We start from the raw sequence: 14,506 nt of genomic DNA, 5'->3' as shown, positions 1-14,506 counted from the left end.
CATAGATTATCGATACTATTCTTGTATATTAAAAAAAAAGTTTCTTCAATTCAATATTTTTGTTGACGATACACTATAGAGAAAAATCAGTGCATATTTGGAATTTTCCCTTATAACACTCTTGACCCATTTGGAATTCATACTTTTCTAAAATAATCTGAGAGCCACCATCAATAAACGTGACTCTGAAAGAATTGAGAAGATATAAAATCTTTTGAATCTGTCACATTCTGGTCCCGAATTGTCTCGGAAATTCTAAACTGTATATAAACAAATTGCTCCATTCATGAATTGAAAAACGATTCCATTTTCAGTCAAATCGGTAACCAAAAAATGAAAGATACCATTTACGTACACCATTTGGCTACCAACTTTTTGATACTTACCTGGTAACCATGGTTATGACCATTCAACGTATTAGGAATTTTTCCATATTTGTTGATCAATAGTTGTGATAGTTTTGAATCAAGAAATTGTTGTGGTGTTATAGTCACTATTATATAAACAGTTCATTCAAAAAATGAAGAATACTCTATTAGATCTCCGATTCGGTAAAGGTAGCGAAAACGGTAGATAACCTTCAGTATCTTCATGAAACTTGCACATATGATTCAAAACACGAAAAAAACACTGAAGCAAGCGAAATTTTCGTGTGGAAAATACAACTTTTGAGAGATATGCTCTTTTTCAGTTGAAAAAAGCATAGTTTTTGGGTAGGGGAGAATCGGATATTGGCGCGCCTTTAAGTAAAACACGCTCTATAAATCATTAGATGTATTGAATTCCAACTCTGTATATGCCAGCTTATAGATGACTTATCTGGCAAACAAGTTCAAATGAGAAATTTTGAGTCAAGTTAAAGTGGTAGAGGGGGGAGAAAAAAAACAAAAGTCAATAAAAGCGCGGTATTATCATACCAGTCTGATAACACCGCGCCCCCTGTTTGACAATACCGTGTTCCAAAAATATGTCTTTATTTAAGGCAGCATTTATTGATCAATACAAAAGAAATCAGCAAAAATCGCAAATATAGTTATCGGCAGATTCTTGACCACTGCAGTCTTTATACACCCACTGGGAACAATTGTTTTTCTCAACAGCAAATTCGTGGTCCAGTTTACGTAGTTGTTGCTGAGTGACCCTATAAATTGTTTTCGCTAGTAGGATTACATGCTCCTTTAACTCTTTCTCTTCTTCATTTGAGAATGTTGCATGCCGACCCATATGAGGATCCCAATATGCTCCTCTCTTAAGTCTGTCTCGTATTGACGATTCTGGCAAGTCGAAAGTTCTTGCCACCTCTTTAACTTTTCTTCCAGAACGTACAGCTTGGGGAGCAGCTTTCATCTGCTTTTTTCTTTGTGGAGTAGGTTCAGTCATCTGTAGGAAAACTATATTAACATGGTCTGATAATACCGCGCGGCTGATAATACCGAGCCCTGAGCGCGCAATTATCAGATGTGACCATTTTAATTTTAAGCAAAGATAATTCAGAAAATGTAAATGTGGGACAAGCAATCAACATCACATAGTTTTCCTAATATCATTAGCCGTCTATCGCAGCACAATATGTAACATTTAAATAAAAGGTTTAGTACCTACCTCGATCCAAAAAATGATAAAAGTTATAAGAATTTTCACGGTAAACAATAAACACATACCGAGCTCGATCCAGTGTTTGCAATGAAAATATTTGAACTGCGGGGCGAAAGAAGACGTTCAAGCCAAAGACTATTTGTGAGGTATTGCCAAAAATTACTTTCTATTGGGAGATAATGTGGTGCGCGGTATTATCGACCACGCGCCATTATCCGACTCTCCCTAATGTCATTCTAGCCAACACATCAACAGCATCTTTATTCACCTATTTACTGCGTTTTTTTGCGAATAACATTGGATAATTCGTGAAAACGCAGATATTTTTATCATAAAGGTACATAAACAAATGTCAAAGTTGTCAAACTATACCACTCGCACACTGTTGTCAAGTGATTAGGCAAATTTACCAGATGAAATCAAATGAATTTCTTCTTTTATTTTAGCCATTTATTCACCAATTTATCGCAATTTTTTTCCGTTTGGCACGTCGGTTTCGAAATAACCTTCTGCATATATTCATCAGTTTTCTCAAATATTTCCATTTCTAACGTATTTTCCTTCTTTGCCAACCCAATAAAGAAAATGCAGGAAGGGTAAAGAGATTTCGCCATGTCCCTAAATTGCAAATCTAAATGATTGAAAAAAAACAAGTGCTATTCAGGTTCGATAGTTCGTTGCATTCGTACTGATCAATATTAGTATTGTCAAAATTTATAAAATTTGTGATAATAAGCTTGATGCACTTGAGAAACTGGCAGCTAATACGGAAAGAAGGTGAATATTTGTCCGAAATGTGATGAACATTTCAGCCTTATTGACGACATATCAAGGTAAGAGATGTTTCAGTTTTTTTGTGTGGAACTCAAGTCTGTGGCGGGCTTCACGTTCATTTCATTCACAGTCTCATTTACAGCGACCATCATTCATACTTAACTCTACATCAACAGTCATTGTTTGCAATTTGATTTAGTAATGAATACACGTTTGTTTCTGTTATACAGGGTGTCCCTGGTCTTCCTCTTTTCCTCTCGGGAATGTATAGATGGGGTCAAAATATCACCAGTACTTCATATAACTTTTTTTCCTAAAAGTCTTCCTAACCAAGTTACGGGCCCTCGAAGTTACTAAATGAAAAATGTTTTTCTTTGATAACTTTCCAAGTGAATATTCAAAATCATCCAAATTTTGGTAATTGACTAAACAAATGAATTCCGTCGATGAGCTTTCATGCAGGAGTCAGTTGTTTTGCTACAAAGTCAGGAACGGACTACCCCCGATGGTCCACACCCCAAAACTTTGAAATGACAGATATTTTTCAATATTTTTCAACAAAATAAGGTTACTTGGACAATTTTATGAATGAAAGTACTCGTGTGAAAAGTCGGTCGGAGCAACGAGTCTTGATAAAAATGTAGTTCTACTCGACGACATCAAACCCGCTCGTCCACCATTATTTGAAATGAATAATTATCAAAGCAGAAATAATAATGATAACGTTAATTCAACAACATTTATAACAGGAATAATACAAAGTATGCTAAAATGAAGTCGTAAACAAAAAGTACAGTACCTATATGGAAGTTTAAGTCACAATTGTGATAGCAGATATTTTTTCAAAAGAAATAGTTCTGTAGATTCGTGGTGTTTTTAAACTAACAAGCTACTCTACTATGAAATATCGAATTCATTCCATATTTTGTATGTACATAAGACGTGTGGAATAATCACGTTTCGTGTTTGTCAGTTATCTGAATCTCATGAAACTCAACATTCGAATGTTTCAAATTCTTCTTCACAGCTAAACTGTTGAGGAGTTTCACTGATAATTATAATTTTATGGGAGAAATTCTTTAACACGAATCTAAATTTAGCTGAAAAAACGCACATCGGAAAAAATATTTACTATACTAATAAAAAGCAAACGAATGAACTACAAAAACGGCTGCACATGATCAGGTGAAAAATATCCAGGGAATAATTATGTTCCATTTCTTTCACAGATGTTGACAAAAAAACCTTTTAGAAAGTTTTGATAAAAAATGAGAAACTGGAATGCGATTTTGTTTTGTTGAGTGGTGCGTTGTCATATGACTATCATTGTATTGTCAATATTCTATAGAATATTTTGAATTTTTTTGATATGGCCGAACAGTTTACATTCAATGAATATGCAGATATGCATGTATTTTATGGACGAGCATTTTGTAATGCTGCAGAAGCTCGTCGTCTGTATTCCTAGCATTTTCCCAATCGAACGGTACCGTCAAGAGAAACATTCGAGCGTGTCGATCGCAGCTTGAGGGAGACAGGTATGTAATAATTGATAATTAATTTGAGCACGTTGTTTTATTTCGATATTATTGTAGGTACAGTTTTGCCAAAACGAGGTGGTGTTGTATTGGAGGAAAATATTTTGGAAGCCGTCGCTGATGATCCTTCAATGAGCATCAGAAATCTATTAGAACAGTTCCATACATCCAAGTCCACTATTCATAGAATAATTAGGGAACAACTGCTCCACCCATTTCACATCCAGAAGGTACATGCCATGACACCTCAAGATTTTCCAGCACGACTGGAATATGCCAATTGGTTCATGGATAGGCAAAGAGAGGATATGAGTTTTATTAATCGAGTTTTATTCACTGATGAAGCAGGTTTCAGTAGAGATGGAGTTATCAACTCTCATAATCTCCATATATGGGCCGAAGAAAATCCCCATGGGATATTGCAAACCAAACACCAACGGAAATTCAACGTGAATGTTTGGGCTGGTATCATAGGAAACCATCTTATAGCACCATTCGTTCTACAGGACCGATTGAATGGAGAACGTTATTTGGAGTTCATTCAGAACGATTTGAATGGACTTTTGAAACATGTTCCATTGCAAACCCGAAGAGATATGTGGTTTATGCATGATGGCGCTCCTCCTCATTTTAGTTTGATTGTGCGTGACCATCTGAACCATATTTTCCACAATAGATGGATTGGTAGAGGTGGGCCATATTCATGGCCATCGCGGTCTCCGGATTTAAATCCATTGGATTTCTTTCTGTGGGGGCATCTAAAAAGCCTTGTTTACGCTACACCTATTCACACAAGAGATGCATTGTTGAATAGAATAACATTACATTGTGAAGCCATACGAAACGATCCTGGAATGCTATTTCAAGTACAGAGAGGGTATCTTCGCAGACTAAGAAAATGTATAGAGAGAAAAGGTGGTCATATCGAGCAGTTTCTGTAGCGGATTTTTCATTTCTGTTTGCTCTTGAGGCTCTTGAGTTTCGTTAGTTAAACGTGTTTGCATTATGAAAATTCGTTATGAACATTTTACCTATCATTTCCATTTTCCTTAAAAACTAATATTTTCGAATAATGGTAGACATCTCAGGATAAATGTTGTTGAATTAACGTTATCATTAGTATTTCTGCTTTGATAATTATTCATTTCAAATAATGGTGGACGAGCGGGTTTGATGTCGAGTGAAACTACATTTTTCTCAAGACTCGTTGCTCCGATTGACTTTCCACACGAGTATTTTTATTCATAAAATTGTCCAAGTAACCTTAATTTGTTGAAAAATATTGAAAAATATCTGTCATTTCAAAGTTTTGGGGTGTGGACCATCGGGGGAGTCCGTTCCTGACTTTGTAGCAAAACAACTGACTCCTGCATGAAAGCTCATCGAAGGAATTCATTTGTTTAGTCAATTACCAAAATTTGGATGATTTTGAATATTCACTTGAAAAGTTATCAAAGAAAAACATTTTTCATTTTGTAACTTCGAGGGCCGTTACTTGGTAGCGAAGGATTTTAGGAAAAAAAGTTATATGAAGTACTGGTGATATTTTGACCCCATCTATACATTCCCGAGAGAAAAAGAGGAAGTCCAGGGACACCCTGCATATTGGGAATGACTGGGTTAAATTATTCAATTGCAAGTGAAATATCGAGGTCCTTTATTCCCACAAAACTGTTGTAATGTAATTTCTTATTATTATCATTATTATTTCCTTGTTTCATTATTGACAATCTAGTTCATGAATTATTTATGTTCATCTTGCAATTACTTGGTTGAATTTAGAAAAGTATGTTTTGCTGACAATACTTTATGAAGTTCGTTGTCGTTATCACCTCATTTTAACTTGTTTAATTTCTATTGGCTAGAATATGAAAGGAAAAACAGTAACTAGCGTCTATGATCACGTGACAAGGAACTTCATAAAAAGTGAGCGTTCTTTTGTTTGACTGAACACTGTACTCTATTTTATCTATTCCGGCGACTTGTTGTGTTTTTGTGGTGAATAGAAACGTTTTTCTGCATTGAAGTTTTTCATTCCAATCATCTCCAACAAAATTTGGGGGCAGCGGTGGAAAGAATTGGATTTTTTTTGGATATTTGTGAATAATTTGGATTTTTAATGGAACTTTTGGAGTGCTGTTAGCTGAATTTTTTGCATTCTGAGGCTGTCAGTGATCACCTAGCGCTGATTTTGAGCGACTGTGTACTGAATTCAACGAGAACCATCTACATTTGGTGCAGCATTTATACCGAAAGAGCCTGATCCAGTTAGTTCTTATCCAGATTCATACGTCACAAGGAAAGGTTGGAGAAACACCCAGCAGAAGACGTGAAGTAAACCTAGAAGCCAGCAGAGCGACCGGAAAGATTTTCAAGCCCTTCGCCCAGCATTCTTCTTCGCACAGGGACCATTCCTGTCTCATTCAACTCAGCAGACCAACCGGTCTCACTCACCAGACTCAGCTTACCAGGACAAATTTTTAAAGTAAGAAACATTTTAAATTGTAAATTTTATTCATTGATTTTTATATGCCTGCTAGAAACAATAGTGAAGTTGATAACAATGGTATTCCCAACTGATTTAGCTTTGAAAATGATTCCCGAATTCAATGGTAATAGAGATGATCTTTATAAATTTTTATCATGTTGCGATGTTATGTCCGATTTTATGCACGAACACGAGAGGAAATAATTCAATTTTTGAACAATGTGAAATGTAAATTATGTGGTCCAGCTTACAATCACATTAAATATAAAACTTTTGATACATGGGCTGAATTGAAAAATATTTTACAGGCTCAATATCTTGAAGAACGAACTATTGGTCAACTCCAAACAGAACTTTTGAATGCCAAACAAAAATGTTCTAAAAGTGTTAGGGATTTTGCAAATAGAATAGAAAGACCCTGTCAAGATCTAACAGACGCCTGCATCGCCAGTGAAGGCAACGCAGCGGCCCAAACTATTCAAAATTTAAATAAAAAATCATCACTAAAAGCTTCCGTAGAAGGATTACGAGATCCAATCAAATTAATTGTTAAGGCAGCAAGATTTGATGACCTCAGTGACGCGATAGAAGCAGCATGTGAAGAAGAGCGAAATTTCAAATCAAAAAACAATTTTAGAGATTTTGAAAAACATAAAAAAAGTTTCAAATGTGGCAGGACAAATCACTCAGCAAATAATTGCTACTTCAATTCAACGCCAAATCAATCTTCTTCTCAACACTTTTCAAGAGGTGCAAATAATTTTTCTCCAAAAATTAAAACTGAGAACGTGCATAAAGTATCTCCAGAATGTCGATATTGCCATAATTTGGGGCATACTATCGAACAATGTCGAAAGCGTCAATTCAATAATAATTCACGGAACCAAGCTATGCAAAATAATACAGAGCAAAAAAGGAGTGAGCCATTCAATAGGCGCAATAATTTTTTTAATGGTCAAAACAATTTCCAAGGTCAGGGCAATAATTCTAGATCAAGTTCCATATCATCAAACTCACATTCTCAAAACTCGGGAAACTTCCAAGGACCGGCTATGAGCGGCAACACAGCCAGAGCCCGCGATTTTCAGATTGCCGAAAATTGAATAAGAAAAATGCTATACAGTCTCTTGCTATATCCACTGATTCCCAATACAAAAGTATTCAATCCACTGATTTTCATTGCAAAAGTAGTCAATCCACTGATTCTCAATATGGAAGTAGTCAATCCACTGATTCTCAATACAATATCCAATTCACCGATTCTCGTAATGCCATTCCACAAAATACTATTTCTCTTGATTCCTTTTCTCACACAATTATGCCAACCCATACTTTGTCCTCAGATTCGATTTCAAAAAATGCCAGTTCACGTAAACCTGAATTTATTCACGACAATATCTCATTACCACATGAACATTCTACATTTCCTATAGAATTAATCGAGCAACCGAATTTCAGTCATGAAAATCTCCTTAATGAGTCTACAATAGAAAGTGAAACTGATCTTTACACTCATTTCTCTGAATCAAGTTACAAACGCGAAACGTTTATAATATCAGGGTGAAAGGTATTTCTTCTAGTATCGTTTAATTTATCAAATTCCGGATTTGCTAATATGTTAGTTGACACGGGAAGTGATGTTACAATTCTCAAGTTACAACAGACAAATGGCGACAGTATCATATATACTGATAATAAAGCTCGTTTAGAAGGAATTACAAAAGATTATGTCTACTCATATGGAGTTTGTTTCGGTGACATCTTTGTCAGATAATGTTTCTATTTCTCATAAATTTCATATTGTCCCCAATGATTTTCCAATCCCGTGCGATGGAATTTTGGGAAAAGATTTTTTATTACTTTATAAAGCAAACATCGATTATGAAACATCAACACTTTCCATACCACATCAGAATCAAATGTACGTATTCTCTCTGACTCATCCTTATACGAATTGCATCGAAATTCCCCCCAGAACAGAAGTAATTAAACCAATTAAAATAAACTGTGTCGAACCAAAAATAATGTTCCAAACAGAAATAAAACCAGGTGTTTTCACGGGAAATTGTGTCGTAGACAAAAATTAATGCATTATTGCTATTTTGAATGCTACTGAAAAAACAGTTTTGCTACAACCTTCAAATTTTGAAAAAATCGAATCAGATACTTTGGAGAACTATCATGTTTTGAACTTTGTTACTTTCACAGACCGAGAAAGATTGTTGTTGCTTGAAGAGCAAATAAGAACCGAACATTTAAATTGAGAAGAACGGGACAGCATAATCAATATTATTAGAAAATACAATGATATTTTTTTTGAAGGGTGATACCTTAACACACACTGACGCTATATGCCACTCAATCCCTTCAACTTCAAGAAAACCTGTTTTTGTTAAACCTTATAGAATTCCCCAATTTCAAAAAGATGAAGTGCGAGATCAGATAAAGAAAATGTTGCAGAGTGATATTATTGAAAACAGCAATTCTCCCTATAATAGTCCTATCTTAATTGTGCCTAAAAAACCCGATGATCAGGGAAACAAAAAATACAGATTAGTAGTTGATTTTAGAAAACTGAACGATTTAACTGAAGCTGATGCTTATCCCTTACCTAATATAACAGATATCCTAGATCAGCTAGGTAAATCAAAATACTTTTCAGTCATAGATTTAGTCCAGGGATTCCATCAAATTTTATTAAGTGATAAATCAAAACCTTGTACTGCTTTTTCATTTGAGGGTCACTATCATTACAAAAGATTACCGATGGGGATGAAAGGATCTCCCGCTTCTTTTCAGAGGTTAATGAATAATGTTCTACTGGGACTTACAGGAATAAAATGTTTTGTTTATCTTGATGATATTGTTATCTATGGCAATTCTTTAGAGTCACATAATTCAAAACTGATAGATGTGTTTTCTCGATTGCGTCAGAATAACCTAAAATTACAGCCTAACAAATGCGAGTTTCTTAGAAAGGAAATAACCTATTTAGGTCATGTTATATCAGAAGAAGGCATTAAACCAGACCCAGGTAAAATAAGTGTTGACGAAAATTTCAAAAAACCTACTACACAAAAATCATTCTTAGGATTAGCGTCTTATTACAGAAAATTTATAGAGAATTTCGCAAAAATCTCACAGCCTTTGAACAAGTTACTAAAAAAGGATACGATCTTTGAATGGAGTGCTCTCTGTGATGAATCGTTCGAAACTCTCAAAGAAAAGCTCATAAATCCACCTATTCTGAATTATCCTGATTTCAGTCAACCATTTGTTTTAACCACTGATGCATCTCAATATGCTATTTCGGGGATTCTGAGCCAAGGACCAATTGGAGACGATCTTCCAATAGCATATGCCTCACGAACCTTAAATCGTGCAGAGCAGAATTACAGCACTATTGAACGAGAGTTACTTGCAATAGTGTGGAGTTGCTCTCATTACCGTCCTTACCTTTATGGACGCCCTTTCACAATCCAAACGGATCACAAACCATTGATCTATTTGTTTTCTAATTCTAATCCTTCAAGCAGGTTAATGAGGTTTCGATTGAAAGTTGAAGAATTTCAATTTGAAATCCATTACAAACCAGGTGGTAATAATACAAATGCCGACGTCGAATTTGCAAGTTCAGACCCGTGATAACAATGTATCACAAATAAAATTGCCATACCAAAAATTTCTAGACATCATTGAAAGTGAAGTAGTAAACAACAACAATGTTGTTGATTCAGATGAAAATATCAGCACACTGCCCAAGGACTATAGTATAATTCATTTTACAGATGAAACTTTTTCAGTCCCTATCGACTATTACAATAACCTTTACGAACTAAAAGCACAAGAAAAAAAATTACACGAGATTGCTTATCTGAAATTCAACGATACATTTTTTCTGTGTCTCATCATAAAACGAGAATATTTTCACAAAACCGAATACGAAGATATTTTCGATGCTTTGCTAAATTTGAAGTCATTGTGTGATGAACACCATATAGACAAACTCGCGATATCCAGTACCACTTGTAGAATTGACAAACTAAAACTAGAAACCATTAGAGTAATGTTGAGATATATTTTCAGAGATTCATGCACTAAAATTAAAATATTTCATAATAATATTATACAGGATTTAAGCAATGAAGACATAAAAAAAATTCTACAAGAATTTCATGTTACACCCAGTGGTGGACATCAAGGGACAAATAGAACTTTTAAACGAATTCGACAGTACTATAGATGGAAAGGAATGAACCGAGATATCAAAAGGTATATTCAATTATGTGAAAGTTGTCAAAAAAATAAAGTTTAAAAAAAAAACTCGTCTCCCTATGACCATTACCACTACATCTACTTATCCTATGGAACGAATATTTCTTGACATAGTTGGTCCAATGAATCAAACCGATCATTTCAATAAATACCTCCTTACTTTCATTGAAGATCTAACGAAATACTCAATAGCTATTCCAATGGAAAATCAGGAAGCCCCTACAGTCGCAAAACAATTTGTTGAAAAGATAATCTGTCAATACGGCATACCCAAATATTTGGTTACAGATCAGGGTGCAAATTTTCTAAGCAATATATTCAAAGAGGATGAAAATTAAACAAATCTCTACCACTGCATTTCATCCACAATCAAATGGAAGCCTAGAATGCACACACTGTACTATAGCCGAATATTTGCGGAATTTTTCAAATCACGATATGAACACTTGGGATACCCAAATACCATACGCACAATTCATGTACAACACAACGCCGCATACATCTACCGGCTTTAGGCCATTTGAGCTTTTGTTCGGCAGAAAACCTGTATTACCAACCTACTAGAGATCCAGAAACATTATATGACTTTGACGATTATTATAACGAATTGAAACTCCGAATGCAAATTTCACATCAAGCTGCTGTGAGAAATCTCCTCGAAAGCAAGGAGAAATCCAAGCAATATTATGATAAAAACGTTCATGTAGAAAACTTTAAAATTGGAGATAAAGTCTTATTGAAAAACGAAACAAATGTAGTAGGAAAATCAAAAAAACTCTTGCCCTTATATAAAGGCGCTTACGTAATAATAGAAATAAATTCCAAGGTGAATGTCACAATAATGGTAAATAGAAAAAAAATGAAAGTACACGTAAATCGTTTAAAAACATTTGTGGAATAATTAATTAAAAATGAAAAATCTACATATAATAAATATTGTAAAGTCAATTTTTGTGTTGCACGCTTTCCTCAAAATGGTTCTGACGAAGACAATATTTTTCCTATTATTGTCAAACTTTATATTGAGCACGAATGACAAAAAAATGTACAAAATATTACCCCTGTCTTTAGGTCCGGGTTTATACTATGAAAAAATCGGTACCCTAAATCTATATAATGACGATTGGAAAATGATCATTTATTTAGACTTATATGACTATTATGATGAGTACAAGCGAATTCATTTTTATGCACATCAAATTAAACAAATTTGTTTCATTAGCGAGAAACGAAATCTTTCTGTATCAGAATGCAGTTCCATAGAAAAAATTATTTCCTACTCCCTTTATAATATACGTGTTCAAGAAAATATAATTTTCGAAACACTAGGAGTTCGAGAATCATCTAAAAAAGCTAAAAGAGGTTTGATTGATGGAATAGGATCTGTTTCAAAAAAATTATTTGGCACACTTGATGAAGACGATGCTGTCTATTTCAACTCTCAAATCAACACACCTAAATACATTATTGAAGCAACAAACATCAATAGTGTAAAATACTGTTCATTTAATAAACAGAACGAATACTTACTTTGATAATTTCGATACCAAAATAAATAGAATTGTAAAATCTGTTAATGATCTGAATGAAAATATTTCAAATTTTGAGATAAAAGACCATCTTACCTTTGAGGTGAATGAACTGGTATCTATATTTGATTTGATTTTAACTAGATTCAAATTAAATCAAAACAATTCAGTTGAAATAATTTCATTCGCACAAAGAGGGATTTTGCATCCTTTAGTAATAAGTCCAATGAAATTTATACACGAAGCATCCAAAATTCAGAATTATATAAGTGACTTAACATTTCCAGTTACACCTGTCATTGAAAGTATGCATATATTATTTTATTTAATTACAACCAATATTGTTTTTATTGACAAGAAATTAACTTTTGTTCTTTATATACCACTTATTGAAAAACGCGACAATGATGTATTCAAAATGTCTAGTTTTCCCGTACCTTTAACAAATAATACTTTTGGTTTTATCTTACCTCAAGAATCATTTTTTGTAACCGATTGCAGTAAACAATATTTCTTCTTCATGAATGACTTTGAACTATTTAGTTGTAAACATGTATTAGCTGATAGGTATACATGTAAGCAGAATAAACCAATTTATTTAGCCCACCTACATAAAGGTTGCGAATCAAATTTGTACATGCCTACTACTTCCATTCCAGACTCCTGTGATGAAAAAATCATACATATAAAAGAAACACTATTTATTCAGTTAGCAAACAACAATTCTTGGCTTTTTGTAGCACCACATAAAGAATATGTGGATTTGAAATGCAGATCGATTGAGGGAAGACAAACAATTACTTTAAATGATACTGGAGTTTTTAGTATCAGTTCAAATTGTTCAGTATACTCAAAATCAGTCATTCTTACACCTCACGAAGAGTTTTCTAGTGAAGTCATAACTCACTATATCGCTCCTTTGAATTTAAAATAAGAAATTCAAATTTATCAAATTTTGTTTTATCGAAAATAAAGCCAATTGAAACACCTCTCGTTATAAATTCAAAGAAGTATCATGATTCGAAAGAAATAAGTCATAACTTGCAAAAACTTCAAGAGAATGAAAATGAATCTCTATCTACAGTAAACAGAACTGACCTAGTTCACCATGGAATATTATACTTCGATAGCCACGTCCTCGAGATCACAAAGGTAGTTGTTCGCGTCAGCCCGATCCTGTGCGTAATGTTTAAAGTCGTGCAAAAACGTATCAGTACCACACATTGTCTGCTATCCGGGGCCTGTTTTGATTCATTATAGTTCTTACGCTTGAAGTGTTTGTATGTTTAAAAATCGTGTTAAGTGCAAAATGGGAAAACGAAAATTAGAAGCCTTATATTCCCTGAAGAAGAAGATAAAAAAAATGGAAAGAAAACTTCAAGACTTATCTAGCAGTGAGTAATAATTCTCAAATTTTCAGAGGACGAATTTTATTTCGAAAAACATGCCAATTTCATTACGATTTTGGCCACAAAGTTTCATTTTCATTCCGAAAATGACCAACTGATTTCATTTTCACTCCGAAAATGATGATAAAAATTCATTTTCACTCCGAAAATGATTGGAATAATTTCAGTTTTACTCCGAAAATGATTGATAACTTTCATTTTCACTCCGAAAATGACTGAAAAATTTCATTTTCATTCCGAAAATGATTGAATATTTTCACATCCGTGTTAGGAATCACACGTTAAAAGGTAAGACCTCGTTAGTCCTTAGCTCGCTCAAGTTTCTCAACTTCTGAGAGTTGTCGTTCGTATGGGGGCGACAGCTGATTAACGGAAAAACAGATTTTAAACAGATTTTTTTAAACATCCATTCCATAATTGACTGAAACTGGTTCAGTATGTTCGTTTCCATTCCGAAAATGAGTGAATTTGTGTATTCGATGAAACACACTTACTTCATAAAAACAGGTAGGTACCTACACACTTTTTTGTCCGCAGGCAGTTCGTCCTCAAGCGATATTCAATCGTGTTCGGAATCAGGGTCGGACTCCGACATGAATGATATACCGGAAGTCTCTCAATTGACAGAGGTTTTGGGAGTCAACCCTACATCAAAAAATGATGTCGGACCAAATATAGCATAAGACTTGGCCTCCCGATGGCAACATTATCTAACACTTGGCCTTGATGAAGAAACCCGTCAAGAGCTGTGGAAAAAATGGAACATTCCTGGAAACTGTGGTTCATTGAAAGCTTCGAAACTCAATCCCGAGTTTCAGAGTTTACTTGCTCCAGCAGAACTGAAAAAAGAAACGTTTCTTCAGAACACTCAAGAAATGCTGAGCAGAGGCCTGTCAG

The 14,506-nt window shown here is 34.3% G+C and overlaps 2 protein-coding genes across 3 annotated transcripts in view; one reads left to right on the top strand and one right to left on the bottom strand.

The window, feature by feature from the left end:
• Nucleotides 1–14,506, top strand: part of LOC111508337 (myrosinase 1-like) — a 92,832-nt gene that overhangs the window by 28,460 nt on the left and 49,866 nt on the right. The window lies entirely within an intron of this gene.
• LOC141486423 (uncharacterized) lies at nucleotides 958–1,816 on the bottom strand. 2 transcript variants are annotated; one of them, XM_074184364.1, is made up of 2 exons: nucleotides 1,603–1,816; nucleotides 958–1,380 (listed from the first exon to the last, which is right to left on the bottom strand). In XM_074184364.1, the coding sequence occupies exons 1-2, from the start codon at nucleotides 1,657–1,659 to the stop codon at nucleotides 1,012–1,014; spliced, it is 426 nt and encodes a 141-aa protein (XP_074040465.1). In that variant the 5' UTR covers nucleotides 1,660–1,816; the 3' UTR covers nucleotides 958–1,011. The 2 variants fall into 2 exon arrangements, with proteins under 2 accessions (XP_074040465.1, XP_074040466.1); XM_074184365.1 differs by having other exon boundaries at nucleotides 1,662–1,816.

This window comes from Leptinotarsa decemlineata, unplaced genomic scaffold (assembly GCF_025532065.1).
Source record: "Leptinotarsa decemlineata unplaced genomic scaffold, Ldec_3_MD MMD2_tig00026354_RagTag_RagTag, whole genome shotgun sequence".
NCBI lineage: Eukaryota > Metazoa > Arthropoda > Insecta > Coleoptera > Chrysomelidae > Leptinotarsa > Leptinotarsa decemlineata.
Note: the sequence above shows the minus strand (reverse complement) of the source record. Positions and strands in the feature narration are given on the sequence as shown.